Source organism: Sinohyriopsis cumingii, chromosome 11 (assembly GCF_028554795.1).
Source record: "Sinohyriopsis cumingii isolate HCF-2022 chromosome 11, ASM2855479v2, whole genome shotgun sequence".
NCBI classification, from domain to species: Eukaryota; Metazoa; Mollusca; class Bivalvia; order Unionida; family Unionidae; genus Sinohyriopsis; species Sinohyriopsis cumingii.
Window position 1 is genome coordinate 820467 of NC_142971.1, and position 17687 is coordinate 838153.

Consider the following 17687-nt stretch of genomic DNA (forward strand, 5'->3'; position numbering starts at 1 on the left):
ATTTCCTGTTGGTATACAGTTGAAATGTCTGTCTGCGTTTATCCTTTTATAAACAGTCAGCTGCCTATCACAAAGCTTACATATTGGCATTATTTGCTTCCTGATTCGACAATTAGTCGGTAATAGACAGTAGTATGCAAACTGCTGAAGCTGTGTGACTCGGCAATTGGTAGAAAATACGAAGATAAACACTGAAAAACAACCTGAAACTCTCAGATGATTTCAAGCAAATAGCCACGACCTTGACCAGGTAGAGGATTCTGCGACGGAATATCTAAGTTGATGTACACAGCTGATGTGTCCTTTATCCAGATAATTACGGTAAATATCTACTGTAAGGTTCGTTACCTCCCTAAAATAATTTATAATATGTTGATCAACAATAAGTAGCTCTCTCTCTCTCATATATATATATATATATATATATATATATATATATATATATATATATATATATATATATATATATATATATATATATCAGTAAACATATACATATATTCATCAACAGTCAACTACTGTTGTTTTGCAGTTACTGTCCAAATATATTATAAACTGAAACAAAACTACCCACGTGCGACTTATATACAACTGTCATTGTCCACATTAATAATCATTGTTTTAATAAATATTTCAATATTGGATAGAGTCCACAGATCAATAATGAACGTATCTTTGACACAACTAAGCAACTCATTAAGTTCATTTCTCTGCGTTTCGACATTAAAATAAGGCCCACGCTTTTATTAATGGAAAACAATAACAAGTCAGTTGATCTTACTTGAAGAAAACCCCACTATATCTTCTCCTGTTAGTAATTTTTAAAATTGCTGACAAAGGTTGAAGTTCTTTACTGCCAATACGGGTGTCCTGTTTTAAGATGAAAATGGTAGACGAATTTTACATGACAGGTGTAATTTTAATGCAGAAAAATATAACAGTAACCTGTGTTTCAACAATAACTGTAATATAAAGCAGAAATAATTTAACCAAACATAATTTCTATAACGAAGACTAAACTAAAGACTGTTGCTTTCTCAAAAATTATACATTCATTAAAAAATTAGTGCACGAATATGTACTTGGTATTTCGTTTAGAATGTCAATGGTAGACTGAGAATAGAAACACACGAACTATTCAACATGCGTCGGTTGTGCATGGTAAATTACCACAATGGGCCATAGAGAGTGATCATGGGACTTGGGATTAGAAACTCCCGGGCCTATCCCAGTACTTGTTCAAACAAAAGTTTTCTTTTTTAAATTATAAAGTGTTGTTCGGCCCGGGGCCCCTTACGAGCCCGGGGGTTATATCCATTGTTGCCCCCCCCCCCCATCATGTCGGCCTTGATTACCACTTCAAACTGTACGGAGGATCTCTCTCTTTCTCTCTCTCTCTGGTAATAGCGAAAACTGCAAGTTATTTTATGTAAGTTACTTTACTTTAAATTTTCTCAGAGCTCAAACGCCCATAACATTAAAATAATTGCAAAATGCAAACCTTCTGGGAAATATTAAAAACACATATATATAATTTATGATTTTTAAAAATAGAAACAAGCATTACATTTAGCGAAAGGCATGGCGTAATTCCCACTGCCTCTGCACTAAATAATCTCATGGTGTTGCTGTGCCGTAAAGAACTAAACTAAACCAAATTGCACGAAGGGAAAATACTACAGCGAATACTTACAGAACCAGTAAATCTTTAATTTGATTTTATCATCACAAATTAAACATCTTCAAATTCTCAGTATTTTCAGTACCATAGGCTGATTTATTGGATATCTAGTTTTTTATTATTATTATTATTATTATGTATATTTTGAATTCTGAACTCATTATGGCTCCATTCTTAGCTGCGAATTCATGGATTGGTAAGAATAACAAGTGCTTTTAATAAAATATTATAGATTTTTGTTCATGCGTAGGCCTAACTTAAAGACGACTGTGACACAGTTATCACTTCAATGGCAAATATAGCATACAGTTTTAATTGTCAAGAAACATGCGAACAATTAACAATAAATTAAAAATTTGATCCTGAGTGGGGTTGCGTTATAACGTAATACATAAAAGAGTTGACCGAATTCTTTGAGGACATGTAATCAATAATTACATACTTTACAAATGTTTTACTTACCTGGACTTCACCACTTTCATGGGATACTAATTTTCGTGGATTTCAAGGTTGCAATAAACCACAAATTCAAAGACCCAATCAACAATATAGGTAATAACTAAAATGTAAGTTACGTCCCTATAATAAATACTTAGACTGTTCGAGGTTTTACGACGATCAGATGATCCGAAAAGTGAACAATACAATAAGTTAGCTTTTCCACATTGTATTTACTGTCGTTTTCTGTGGCCTGAACCCAAAATTCTTACAGATGATTTTCCACATTGTACTTACTGTCGTTTTCTGCGGGCTGAACCCATAATTCTTACCGATGATTTTCCACATTGTATTTACTACTGCTCTCTGTGCGTAGAATCCATAATCCGACTTACATGCAGTCATTCTCTGCTGCTGAACTCCGTGGGTAGAACCCGTACTTTTTACAGTTCCTTTTCAACAATGCATTTACTGTTGTACTCTATGGGTAGAACCCGTACATTTTACAGTTCCTTTTCAACAATGCATTTACTGTTGTACTCTGTGGGTAGAACCCGTAATTCTTACATGCACAGACTAACAGATTACCGACAACTGCAGGCGGTGTCATTTCTAATAAAGATATTTTAAGATCTATATTATCTCTTCTGAACCCTCTTAGATGGATTCATGCAGGATTATTTTGCTTTAGAAAATCTGCCCTGACTTTCAGCGTTATTGTATCTCAATGTTCTTGTTGTTTTCGTTTTAAGTTTGTAAGATACAGTAGCGCAGGGTGTAGACGATCGAGTGAAACCAATGATTTTTATAACCATTATAACCAAAAGAAGTTTGAACAGTGTATTTTGAGAAATCCTTTACTTATTACAGTCGTTATATGGAAAAGTTTGTAGCATCATAGGAAAAAAGCACATAATTTATATCTTTACAAACATTTTAATTAACAAATCCTGATTTTATGGCAGCATACGATATATACTTTTATTCAGCAAATGCTAATCTGGAACATGTTTTAATAATTACAATATCTATGGTATATTTGTCTTTAATTTTAGGAGCATAATGTAAGCTAGCTGTTAGCTAATTAAGACATCATGAAACATACAGGATGTTACCATTAACTTATTAACAATAATTATTCTGTGGAAACAACATGACATTTTCCAAATCCATGAATTCACGAAGACGAACAAAAAGGCAAATATTTCCCAAACCACGTAAATCGATACAAAAAGATAAATGAGTTCCGATTATTTCGAAGAAAAATAAAGAAACAGTAGAACTATAAAAAAAAGCCCATGTGATATAGTTGATGATCACGGAGCACATACCAAAATCCCATCAACGATGTACGGAAAACCATGTACGACACAGCAAACACTGTTAGTCCTGAACTCTGAGAATAATTTTGTAATAGTGCATTTCTATGTATCTATATTCTATATTAGTGGTTTCTAACATATGGGCCGCGGACCCTCCCCCCTCACGCAGGGTTATTTCAAGGGATACGCAACTGACTGCATATGTCTTGCACATATACTAGTATTTTTCATATGTGTGTATTTATTGTTGTGCTGAATAAAATGTGAATTTAATTTACAGAGGTTACTGAGTTTATATTAGTTCTTTTGTCATTACGTACTTTCCCAATTAAGTCTAAAATCACAACTATTAGCATATGGAGGTCTGCGAAATGTATTGAAGTTAAAAAGGGGTCCTCATATTCGAAACGGTTTGGAACCACTGTTCTATAACGGTCAATTAGACTTCACAAAACTACACGCTTCGTTTCGGTCTTGTCTTGATATAGTGTGACAATCTATCATCATTTTCTATCCTCCTCCGGTGTGCAAGTAATTCAGGGTGGTCATCAAATAGATCCGGGTGGTTTTCAAGTGGCAGTGTCCATGTCTCAAAAACACTCAGATCTGCTAACGTCAACTGAAATTATACAACCTATAATTTACATACGAAAGAAGCATTCAACTACAGTCAAAATTATAAGGAAACCATTTGACCATGAAACGATGGCGAGGTTTAACGTGGCGATTCCTTACAATGACATTGGCACTTGACTGGTCATTCGAAACCAATCCTAGATGGCAGCATGAGATAGACTAAATGCGGACAAGATATATTATTACTTAATTGCTCAAAATCTAAGAAATGATCCGCTTCTCTAACGAACTGAAATAATACAAAACCATTTTTGTTTGACAACAATGAAAGCTTGCTGAGCTTAATCATTACTGCCCTTCACTGTTCCCAAATCTTATGTGGGCATTTGCGGTGGCGCTGTGACGTCATCTAGGTCAAGTCTGAACGCCCAAATATGAAAGGGACCTTTCAACATGTATAATACTTTTTAGGATTTACAAGCCATTAGAGTTTTAATTAGGATCTGAATAAACTTACTTGATATATAAATGCACGTTACGTCAGAGTTAAATTTTCATATTCAAAAGTACTCGTACCATGTATAATTGATTTCTGAAAAGTAAAGTTTAAACTTATACGGTGTATCTGGCTTCCATATCTTTAAACAAAATGTTTTTCTTTTTAAAAAGACGCTCGCAGTTCCGACGATTCGTGTTTTAACTGGAGTTATTTCGGTCTATGGGAATTTAAAACCATGGTTTTCGTTTGACACATCTTGCCATTGTTGGTTTATCAGCTTAAGAATATATTTGTCAACGGGACAAGCATAGTGGAAAAACTATTTTTCCCATGACAGAATTATTCGAGATTGCAAAATAAAAGTAACCACCAAATCGATCTGAGTTCCGTGGAAGCAAACAAATTTAACCAGGTTTTCAGTTTCATAATAATCAAGTTTTCTTTGAGAAGGGAGACGAATATATTCACTTCCATACCAGTATATATTAACCTCGCCATCATTTTAAGATTGCGTGAGATGGGTGACGTCATGTTGCAGTAATAATAAGAGAAAAAAGTGCATAGAATATACAATTGAAATCGATGAACCAGCATGTTTGCTAACCTAAAGGTCAAGTGGAAAGACTAACTTAACAGCAATGTAGAGAAAATCCAAGGCGTTGAAAACCTGCAGCATAAGTACCGATATTAAAATTAAACTCATCGTTGAGAGAGAGAGAGAGAGAGAGAGAGAGAGAGAGCTATTTGAAAAGAAGCATAGTCAGATATTTAAATGGGTGATATATGTCACAGAATAAGGCAAGAAATAATTTGGTTACGCCTTAAAACGATTTGATCATTTTCGTCGTACATTCGTACAACGTTACCTGGGTTGGAAAATTGTTTTCCTAGGTAAACTGAACTAACATATGTCTCGTCGCAGATCGTTTGCGGCGAGAGACACTAAAAGCACGGTATGCACGGGTATTTTACTTTTACCAATACTCACTCTCCTGTAGATTTAATGCAAGTTATTTTTCTAACTGACACACTGATCTTTTGAATCTTGTCAAGGGGTGAACGTTCTCCATTTTTGTTCTACAGCTATGGGGTAAGTTTTACATTTGTATTTTATTTTATATGTGAAGCATATTCTGTTTTTAGTATCGTATCGTGAAATGATGCCTTTACTACTACGTGGATTTGAAATGTGAAGTTTTGAATTGTTACAAGTTGCTATTAGGGGTTTAATTTAGTAGCATGTATCTATATATTTTAATTCCTGTTATTATGACCAGTTTGTTTTTATTGTAGCTGTCTGTGCGCACGGTTGATCCCTGAAGGGTGGATGCGGTCAGTACAAGTGGGCCAACCCAATTCAGGAGAACTGTTTACTGTCTGTAGGTATGTGTGCGGGTATATCAGTCTGTCTGTTTGGCTGTATGTGTGTCTATATGGACACGGAAGATGATGTAACCGCTAAGGCCGTACAAAGACGAAACCGATAATTTGTAAACTTGAGTGCATGCTGGGTCAATGAAGGGTGTTTGCGGCCGATACAAGTGTGGGCCAATTGTTTGCATACTTGTTTAGATTGTGAAAGAATCACTGTATTGGTAGAATATATAATTTGTATTCATTACATCTTTCATCACACTGTGTTGTGTTGTCACTTGATCCAAGCATACATTCAGGTCTATCCTGTTAAAATATAATAGTAATGATAAAAAAGTAGTATTGATAATACTCCAGCATGTGGGCAACGCGCATCATTATTCATTTATGCTTTAAAATTGCGACTCGTGAACATTCGCAGCTTCAAAATAAGAACCATACAAGAATCCCACGAAGGAACTGGTGCTCTGACTTGCATTCTATTGGGGGAAAAGGATTTCCAGGAATTCAAGATAAGATTATTTTTTAACTGTCGAGAAATGAAACCATCTCTGATATTCTTCAGCAATAACAAGATTTTCAAATCAGTTGCTGTGGTACACACATTGGAGGCAAGCTTGGCACCATTTTCATTTGGGGCAAAAGTAGACATAATTATCAGTCTTTTGGTAAAAACCAAATGGCATTATCATCCTTCATTCAGAGGATGTAGCGAGGTAAATGTTTCTAATACACTCATCATGGCAGTGGAATTAAGAGATGAAAATTTAAATGACAAAGATAACTTTTGATTGCTTTATTTGTATTTTATTTTTAATGTGCCGGAAAAGCATAATCCATATACGTACACGCATAACATACAATTCTCTGACAAATAGGTAGTGGAAAAAAACAAGAGTAATGATTGGCATATATGTATGTTGGATACATAACTGGCACAATTTTCAATTAGTACCAATTATGTATCATAAAGAGTCTATTAGTGAAAACCTCGTGTTATAGCCTAGTCATACATTTGGAGAGGAAAGATAACAATAGACTTCCAACTAGGAGAAACAGTAATAACACGACTTTCAAGACTAGTCTGGTTTATGACCGGACGAGCTAATAAAAATTGAAGAGAAGAAAATATTTAGCAAAATTGAGTTTTACAATTACTCGCTAAATACGTGGACATAAAGATATAAACTTTGTTCGACGAAAATTTTTCCTTAAAAACGAGAGCGTTTGTTTGACAGTCATCAGCCACTGCAGATCTTGCACCAACTTTTATGCAAAGACACTATAACTGTTGTCAATGCTATTTTCTTGCTTTATGTACAGACACTTAATTATTTCCCCCACATAAATATGTACTTTTATTATACTTTAATGATTGATGACTTCACTTTTAATTACGTCTTACCCTGATATGCTGTCGCATAATGCACCAGCATATCATGATCCATTCTGTTCATTCTATGGTTACTCCTATGAAACTGCATCAATCTGGGTCTATGTTGTTTGTAGATGAACATGACTTACTAGCAAGTGTATACAGCAAATATCTTACCTCTTCTCCCAAAAAGTACCCGCTATTACATTTATTTTCGCTGAGGTAGTGTTCCAATATTCCGATATAGTTTGGGTAGACTGATTCATATAGGTTTGTTTGGATGTTTACCTGAAAGAAAATAATGGATCATCAATGTCCTACCTGGTGCTCCAGACCAAATCCTTTTCCAAACGGTGATTAAGGGGACGTAACTCAAAAGTCCCTTACATATATTATGAACCATTAGTTATTAATGTATACAAATAGTCCGTTAAGAAATATTCACACTCTCTGCAATTACAATTTTGTGTATTTCATATTTGATCTCCTTCAAGGAACTCTGTAGGAGTGCAATACAATATATAATCCTTCTAAAAAAAATATGCCCCCCCCCCCCCGCGGGTCTGCGGTTGCAGAATGCAGAATCGGCCCGATGCGTCTTCGCTGCATGTCGGATTGCGACACTTTCCGAGGGAGAAAGAAGTCACGGTAGTTGAATAAACGGGAAACCCACGAGTGCCTGCCGATGCACCAGTTTGGCCTCTACTTTGGGCCCGGTCTCGACAAATCCGACTTTTCACGAGGAACCTTAGGAAGGTTTCTTAACATGTTTTTTTCTGATTTTTTTATCTTCAACATTTTACCCCTGTAACCCTCTTGATACCACCGCTTCCCCAAGAGATTTCTTTTCACCCCCGTTTCCTCCTCAGAAGACTTCACAGAAAGTGGTGGCAAAATGGTTAAATAGGGAGTATACGACATGTATATCCCTAGCACTTGATCGGTGTCCCTGTGTCGGACTTTGTGGTGGGTGGGTGAGCATGGGTGCTGAATAAACATGTTACAACTCTATGGTCTTAAACTAAGTAATAGAAAATCTGAACACTACTGAAGTTAGGAATAAGTAATTCTAATATATACAACTTAACACAAGGGCTTAACACTCCATAAGAGGACGAGGATGAGGGAAGTTGTCAAGAAGATCAGGTCTATTACCAAAAGTTTAGTAACGAATATGACAAACATCAGGTACACTAAGAATTCGGGAGTAAGAAACCAATATTCTGAGTTCAAATCCAAGCAAACATGCCTACCTACAAATAATTTTCTTAAAATATAATTTACAATTATAGACAAAAATTAACAAAAAAACAACAGTTAAACCCAAACCCCTACCATCAATTATGAACAAAGGTCTATAACACAATATAAATTAAATATATTTAATCAAACAACAAAACCATAATGAAAAATCAAAAGAAAAATAAAATGAAAAGAACATGTGCCGCGGATTAATATTCTCGTTTCATGGTATTCAGGCAAAAGACGCATCCAGCCTCCTTGACGCACTATCTCAATTTGTAGTCAAAACGACTTTATCGTTGGTAGTCGGCACACCGAAAAGTGATGGTAGTCATTTAGTGGGCTTGTGAACGATGAGCGAAGAGGACAGACTGTTAATATCCAAAACGTTACGACTTTCCATGACATAATAAAAGTATCATCGTTTGCTCACTTATCCAAGGGCGTGTTTTGCTGCCGTGACTTGGTTGGAGTCAGCAACACGGAAACATTGAAGGCATGAGATGACAATTCATCGAATCAAACGCTGCGGAAATCAGCGAGTCACCTTACACCATCATATCCATCTTCAATACACCCCATGTAGAGGACTTTTGCAAGTCAGTCTTTAAATAAACAAACCAAATCCACTTTGATGTTTCAAGTGTCAGAAATACAGACACCACGAAGATAGAAGCCCCAACAGTCCCGTTGTGGCGCTGTGGAGACTCTTTACATCGGGAACCCGAGGTTAAAACCACCACACTATACACTGTGAGAAAGATCACCACAAAAAGTCAATGGACTGAAAAATATGGAAACAGGGGAATGAAATTCAGAGGGTCAGATACAATACTCATAAGGAACCTCATTAGGAACCTCCACTCTTGTAAACAAGAGGGCATCCTATAATACCATTCATTTAAACGCAAATTTACAAGCCATTGTTGCAAGCATCAAGCTTCATCGACTGATTGCATTTTGCTTCATTTATATACCACCAAACATCAACCTGCAACTAAATGAACCAGACAACCTCGTTCACCAGCTGCCTATTCGATTTGTTCTACTCAGGATTTCAATGCCAGTAACTTTATGGGCATCAAAGTACATAAAGGACAGAGGCAATAAGGTAGAACATTTAATATTCAGACACGATTTGCGTCTATACAACACCCCGATATTTTTACACCCAGTAACGGTTATATATACGGACATGTATCTGACAATCTGTTCCTGTTCGCTACTTTTAGACTGTGATTGGAAGTAGTTTATGAACTTCAAAGCATAGGCAAGTTGCCTATCTCTCTAAAGAACATTACCGTTTTCATCGACGAGCCAGTTATATACCGGACTTTAAAGAAGGCCGATTGGGCCAAGTTTGAAACTCTCTTCAAAGTTAGACTTCACATAGATATCTTTGTAAACGTCCATGTTCAACATTTTATTTGAGATTGCAGAAGAACTCATTCCCAAGTCCTCATCTAAATTAAAGAGAAGCCAAACACCCAGGTTCACTCAAAATTGTAAAGAAGCCATTAGTCTTATGAAAATTTAAGTAGGTACCTCGTATTTCGGGCAAAAGCTCGCCGCACAATTATAGAATATAGGAGAGCATCTTTTATACACTGTTTGTACTTTAAACTCTCGTTCCTCCAGAATGAAAGTACGGGACACGATCGGCAAAATAAATGGGTTCATAAACAAGGGGAAACAACTCTTTCCGAGAGCTAAAATTAAACAAGCGAAAATTAAATCCAAACATGAGATAGGATATGTACATGTTCATAACGTTTCTAAAACTTTATCACCAACAAATTATACAGCAGATTTTAGAAGGCTGAAACGTCAAATAGAAAAGATAATTTACAGTTTAAATCAAATAATTATGAAAATTATGATCACCTGTTTTCATGTTTGGAACTTAGGGATGATTTAAATAAGGCCGACGATACATCCACCATTACTGACGGAATACATTTTAAGTTTTTGAAACACTTATTGTAACCGTCATTAACTGCTCTTTGAAAACTTTTCAGTGATTTATGGACCACTGCAAATATAACAAAAACTTGAAAGAGGCTACCATAATAACTGTTCACACCAGGTAAGAATCGCACAAACACTACCAACTACTGTCTCATTGGTCTGTCTGTAAAATGATGGAAGGAAAAATCAATGCAGGGCTTGTCGGGTATCTAGACACTAACAATTTAATATCTGATTTTCCAAAGTGGCTTCCGATGTGACTGTAGTACCAAAGATCATCTGATTAGGCTTGAAACGTTCATTCACGATGCTTTTATCAAAAAGAACATTTAGTAGCTGTTTTCATCGATAAAACATGGAAGTATGATCTGGGTTTAAAAGGCCGTCAACCCACTTTTATATCTAACTTTCTTTCAGATAGGGGATTCAAGGATCGAATAGGCTCAAACATCTCTGATAAATATAAGCAAGTTGCCCCGGGGCAGTATTTTTATCTGTAACGCTTGTTAACATTGAATATCATAACATCATCAAGTTTTGGGGTCCTGGTGTAGATTCAAAATATTGATGATTTCCTAATATGTCATCGATCGAAACACATGAACTGGAAGACAATTATAAAAACTCTAAAACAAGATTTAATATATGGCCACTGTAAATAATTTAAAATTCTCAAAACCCAAACAGTATGCATGTATTCTGACTGCTCCGAAGCCAACGCGATTAACCTCGATTCACGCTGGACGGAACACTCATACCCTTTGTTGAGAAAACAAAGTGTGTAGATACTGTCTTCGACAGAAAACACACCTCATTCCACACATAAGAAATTGAATGCTAAATGCTTGAAAGTGCTTGATTTACTGAAAAAAAGTAGCGCACAGTGACTGGGGTGCTGCCAGAAATGTGGTTACCCTATAGAGAACCTTTTGTTAGATCCAAACTGGACTATGGTTGTGTTGTTTATGGTTCTGTCAGAAAGTTATATTTAAGGACAATTGATCAAATTTACCACCAAGCAATATGAATCGCTTTGAGAGCGTTGTTGACCTCACCCAAATGAAAGCCTTTGGATGAAGCGAACGAGCAATCTCTATCACATCGCAGAGAAACAATATCTTTACATTATGCCCTAAGCTTAGGATTCTACCCTTTCAACCCTGCTTTGGGGCCCCGAGTGGTCTAAAGCGCTCTCCGTTACGGATCACTGCCATCTCACCTCTGTCTGCGTGGGTTCGAGTCTCGGATTCAGCCAATGTAGGTATGTGAGAAAGCTTGCCAGTAGCTTCTCGTGGGTCGGTGGTTCTTTCCGGGGTTTTCCCGGGTTCTTCCTCCACCATTAATACTGGTCGCCATGTATAGCCTATCGTGTGCTAAAAAATGGCGTTAAACCCTACAACAACAACAACAACCTTGCTTTTACGTCTATTTTCCAACCGAAATACAAAACACGATATTAACATGAGTCACATGAGTAGTGAAAGGGGTCACCCTACGGACAATGGGAATTAGCATTACAGGGACCCCTGGGTCACTCTACGGACAATGGAAATTTAACATGGCGAAAAATCGTGGGTCACTCTACGGACAAGGGGAATTAACATGGAGAAAATCGTGGGTCACTCTACGGACAAGGGGAATTTAACATGGCAATAAATCGTGGGTCACTCTACGGACAAGGGGAATTTAACATGGGATTTTTTTTAAAATTTTTTTTAAAAAAGGGGTAGGCAATTCAAAGACTATCTCTTTTCGAGAAATATGGCTGGCCCTGAAAAGGGCCTTTGATTTTTATGTTAATGTATTCATTAACATAAATGGCACCGCATTGGTCTTCTTCTTGTCCTTAGGCTGCGTCTTACTGTTGGTCCGTACATCAGCACTCTTTTCAGGCATCCTTGTCTTTCGACGTAGATCCTACGTATCCACAGGCTGGTGTTGGTCCTGTGGACAACGGTCCACTTCGATCGGACATACATGAGCAAGTCTGTCCGAAACATCATGGAAGACACAAGGGTGGATGACTCAACTGTAGTCCACATCTTGAAGCGACGAGAACAGGTGAATCAATGCATTGAACGGCGCTTATTTATAGGCGGAGGAAGGATTGAAACGGATTGAGTTCATTTACCAATCCGAACACGCGTTACAGAATTCAGTCAGCTCGCATCCAATCCGAAGAGACCAGTCTGTGACGTCACGTAGTCTATTTAGATTCGCTAGCGCTTGTGTGCAGTCAATCTATGCGACAGTGATTCAACATGACGGAAACTCAGAAAACGATCCATTGGGGTGCACCAGCAGGGGAGACTGCCCAAGGGAACTCGGACTTACTTTCAGAAGAGGTGAATTGGGATTTTGTGGATTTTCTCTCCTCGCAAGAATTTGTTCCGGAACCTTCGTTACCTTCTTCATTACCGCAAGTGGAGAATTTTAGACAGAGACAGAAAGAAGAATTGGAGAAATTTATACAACGACAAAAGGAAGCGGAACAGGCTTTTCTCCTACAGCAACAGCAACAAGAAGAAGAGGTAAGAAAAAAACAACAGCAAGAAGAAGTAGCAGCAAAGAAACAAGAGGGTGAAAATCAAACGGTCACGGTACTGTTGGACATTTTAGCGGAGTTAAGAAGTCTGAAACAAATGTATCAGACTTCTTTATCACGACCGAAGAGAATACGACCTTCCCGAGCTAAACACGTCAACCCTGTGACTAAGCCTACCGTACCACCCTTAGTGATTTCAACCCAATCATTATCATCATCATCAACATTACGCAGTCCAGAAGTAGGCCTTGGCCGTGGCAAAGGCATAAGGCAGTTAAAGTTGATTGCTTAAACTCACCCTTTCACCATGAAGAAAAAGGCCCTTTTCAGGGCCACCCACATTTCTCGAAAAGAAATACAATTTCAATTTGCCAATAACTCAAAAAAAAAAAAAATAAACCCCACCCATTTTACCCTTATTGTACGTGTCTGTCTATGAGTGCGTGAGTGTAGCTTCTTATTTTAAAATCACAACTCAAAGACACTTACCTTATATCATTCATTTATTCTTTTCTCCATTTTTTACAATCCAATTCACAATTCACAACACAACACTTTAATGAAAAGTTCATTGATTTCTTCTTCTCTCCTTGTTTAGTCTCTCTGTTTTTTGAATTTCTTCACCGTCACACTCTTTTCCTCTTCTTCCTCCTCACTTTCTTCCCTTCTTCTTTTTTTCTCCTGTTTCTTTTTCTTCACCTGTCTTCTTTCTTCCTCAGAAGAATCCCTCTCTTCCTCTGAAGAATCCCTCTCTTCTTCTGAAGAATTCCTCTTTTCTTCTGACTCCTCTTGTTTCTTTTTTGGGCAATCTGGAGACCAATGTCCTTTTTCTTTACAATAATAACAGGTATCTTGACTTTTGTCTTTTTTATCCCCTGTTTTTTTTCTTTTTTGACGGTCTGGACACTCTGAAGACCAATGCCCTTTCTTCTGACAGATATAGCAAGTATCTTGACTTTTATCTCTAAAGGAAGGAGAGTAGTCCGTAGGCTGGTCTGAAGAGAATTTTCTAATGACCCCTCGCAAAGCTCTGACGAAACGTTCCATCTGGTCAGTCTCTTCCATCGTTGTGTTCGGCTTGAGAGTGAAATGAATAGTGAAAGGACAAGACACACACCCTTTTATATACGCTGGTCTGCTATGACTATAAAGTAGTTTATGGTGTTTGAACTTGAGTCATTTGACTTTTTGCTTTCAAGATGAAACGATCCCATTCATTCGAGAAGAAAGAAGAAGAAAGTAAGAGGCAGAAACGTGATCTATCGCCTCGTACCAGGGCTGAAATCTTGGCACAAATTCATGCCAGTGATTTTGAAGAGGACATGAGTGAACCAGAATTTGAAACCTCTAAACCAAGTTCACCACCCTTTGTCAACCCTGAAAAGTACTATTCCATTCGAGAGACGGAAAAGCGCTCCTCTAGAAAATTTAGAACCACGGCTTACAAATACACGGTGAAGTTTAAAGATTTCAAGGCTGAAGTGCCGTTAGAGAAAGCAGAAGTGTTCATCACCGAGGTGTGGGATTCTTTGCTCACTTCACTCAAGCAGCAATGTCAACCCAAAGAAGACGATCGCTTGAGACTTTCCATACAACACGACGGTTTGAAATCCCCTGTTTGGATCGAGTTTAGCACCCCTGCAGAATTGACTGCTTCCAAAGTCATGGACAAGATTCAACACGTACAACAATCTAATGATCAGTTTGACATCACCGATGGTAAAGCCACACTGGACATGACCCACGTCTCTCCTCCTCAAGGGACAGGACGCAAAAAGATGTTATTGGTGGACGACCTTCGCAACACCAAAACGAGTCTCGTCCGAATTAACAACCCTCATGACCAGATGTGTTTAGCCCGTGCCATCGTGGTGGGACGAACCTATGCCAACAAGAACGACACGGTAGAATGGAAAAGAACCTGGGACACTATTCAACGTTCCGACCGAGCCAAACAACGAAATGAAGCAGAACTCCTGTTACAACAAGCCGGATTGCCCAAAGACACACCCTGTGGCATTCCAGAGATGCAAAAATTGCAAGATGCCCTAGCTCCACGATACACCTTGAAAGTGCACCCTCAAGAAGTGCGCGGACCTCTGTTGTTTCGAGGCCAAGACTTTAAGGACGGAAAATACATTCACCTTTATCATCACGATGACCATTTCGATACCATTACCAGTATCACTGGATTCCTGAGATATGTTTATTATTGTGAGAAATGTGACTATGGTTATAATAATCGAGAGCAACACAAACATTGTGGATGGAAATGCTCAGGATGTTTGGCCTCTCCACCCTGTCTGAGCGAAGAACCAGTGCCTTGTTCCACTTGTCTGCGCACGTTTGTCAGCCCTAAATGTTACCAACAACATTTGAAGACGCAAGGTTCACAGAAGAAATGTGCTTGTCAACTGCTGAGATTGTGCTCTACGTGTGAACAAGTCATACGTACCAATAATACCAAGGCACACGTATGTTCAGGAAAGAAAAAATGTCACATTTGTCACCACATCGTGGACTTGGAACACCAATGTTACGTGCAAAAATACCAACCCCCACCAGAGAAAGAGGACGGTCACAAGAAGAAAGGCAATTTCATCTTTTTCGATTTCGAATGCATGCAAGAGACTGGCATTCACATCCCTAATTTCTGCGTGGCTCATCGAGCGTGCGAGAAGTGCATTCAAGAACCTATCTTCAGTCATTGCCCTCACTGCAGCAAGATTCCTGGAGGGCGTGAAAAAATCTTTCGGGGACCAAATACGTTAGCCGATTTTGCCCAATGGGTCTTAGACCCCGTCGACAAGACGTGGAGCCAAGAGGACATCGAACGTTACGGAGATTGTCATCGTCATGCCACGGTGATGGCTCACAATTTTTCCGGATACGATGGACAGTTTCTTTTGAGGTACTATACGGAACAAGGCACCGAGCGTCCTAAAGTGACTTTGAACGGGGCCAAAATCATTTTCATGCAAGTGGGACAAGTACAGTTTAAAGATTCGATGAGCTATTTGGCCATGCCTTTGAGTCGAATGCCTAAAACGTTTGGAATGACAGAAATGGCTAAAGGGTACTTTCCACACTTTTTCAATACGGAAGCCAATCAACATGCCGTTCTACCCCATTTACCTGAGGCTCACTATTACGACCCCGACAACATGCGTACCGAACAACGAGAAGCTTTCTACGCTTGGTACCAGGCTCACGCCTCGGACCCTTTCGACTTTCAGGAAGAAATGCTAAAGTATTGTCGTTCCGACGTGGACATTTTACGGCGTTGCTGTGGAAAATTTCGAGAACTGTTCATGGAACACGGAGGGGTCGATCCTTTGAAAGAAGCTTGCACCATTGCCAAAGCGTGTTCCTTAGTGTATCGACAACGATTCATGCCTGAAAACACCGTGGCTGTCATCAGTCCTCAAACGACCCACTTTGTCAAACGTCAATACTCGGTCAAAGCCCTACGTTGGTTACATTACTTGTGCGACAAGGAAGACAAGTGGATTCAGCATGCCCGCAACGGAGGGGGCGAAAAGACCATCGGAACGTATTCGGTCGATGGCTGGGACTTAGAAAAGCCCAAGATCGTGTACGAGTTTAACGGTTGCTTATTTCACGGATGTCCCGTCTGTTACCCTGACCGTGGTACTAAAAATCAGTTTTTGCAACGAACCATGGAAGACTTGTACCAGGACACTTGTCAGCGACGCCTAAAGTTGGAACAGGAAGGATACCAAGTGGTGGAAATGTGGGAACACGAGTACGATCACCGTATGAAAACCGATCCCGAGTTTAAACGTCTCGTGGAAAGTTACAAGCTGATGGACCCGCTGAACCCGAGGGATAGTTTGTACGGAGGAAGGACCAATGCCACCTGTTTGCTGTACCAAGCCGACGAAGAGAAAGGAGAAGAAATCAAATACTTGGACGTGTGTTCGCTGTATCCCTACGTGTGCAAATATTCTCGCTTTCCTGTAGGGCACCCGCAATTGTTGACGGAACACATCGACCTGGTCAACATTCGACAATACGAAGGCTTGATCAAGTGCAAAGTTTTGCCTCCCACGAACCTATACCATCCCGTCTTACCTCACCATTGTCAAGGCAAACTGATGTTTCCATTGTGCCGTACTTGTGCCGAAACGTGCAACCAAGACCAGCCTTGTCAGCACAGCCAGGAAGAACGGGCCTTGACGGGAACCTGGGTCAGCGTGGAATTGTTCAAAGCTCTGGACATGGGATACCAACTGTTAGAAGTGTACGAAATTTGCCACTTTCCCAAGACACAACAGTATCGCAAGGGTGACCCCACGCAGAAAGGCATTTTCGCAGACTACGTGGATGCCTTTTTGAAACTGAAGCAAGAAGCTAGCGGCTATCCTTCCTGGTGTCACACTCCCGAAGACCAAATACAATTCAAAGAGAAATATTACGAACAAGAAGGTATCACTTTAGACCACATCGAGAAAAACGAAGGCAGGCGATCGTTTGCCAAAGTGATGTTAAATTGCTTGTGGGGTAAAATGGCACAACGACCGTGTTTACCCAAGACGGAATATTTGACAGAACCTTCCCGCTACTTCCAGATGATTCACGACAAAACCAAATACATGAAACACGTGGACGTCGTTCGAGAGAATTTGATCTTGGTCAATTACGAA

The 17687-nt window shown here is 38.9% G+C and overlaps 1 protein-coding gene across 1 annotated transcript in view; it reads right to left on the bottom strand.

Moving 5' to 3' along the window:
* Nucleotides 1–498: 498 nt before the first annotated feature.
* The window catches only part of LOC149787502 (glutathione S-transferase-like), a 67217-nt gene continuing 50028 nt past the window's right edge, over nucleotides 499–17687 (bottom strand). Inside the window, exons 4-5 of the mRNA XM_089973626.1 lie at nucleotides 7443–7553; nucleotides 499–4060 (exon numbers count right to left, since the gene is read on the bottom strand). Coding sequence (XP_089829752.1) covers nucleotides 3896–4060; nucleotides 7443–7553 — 276 coding nt within the window. The 3' untranslated portion in view covers nucleotides 499–3895. The remainder of the gene's footprint in view (nucleotides 4061–7442; nucleotides 7554–17687) is intronic.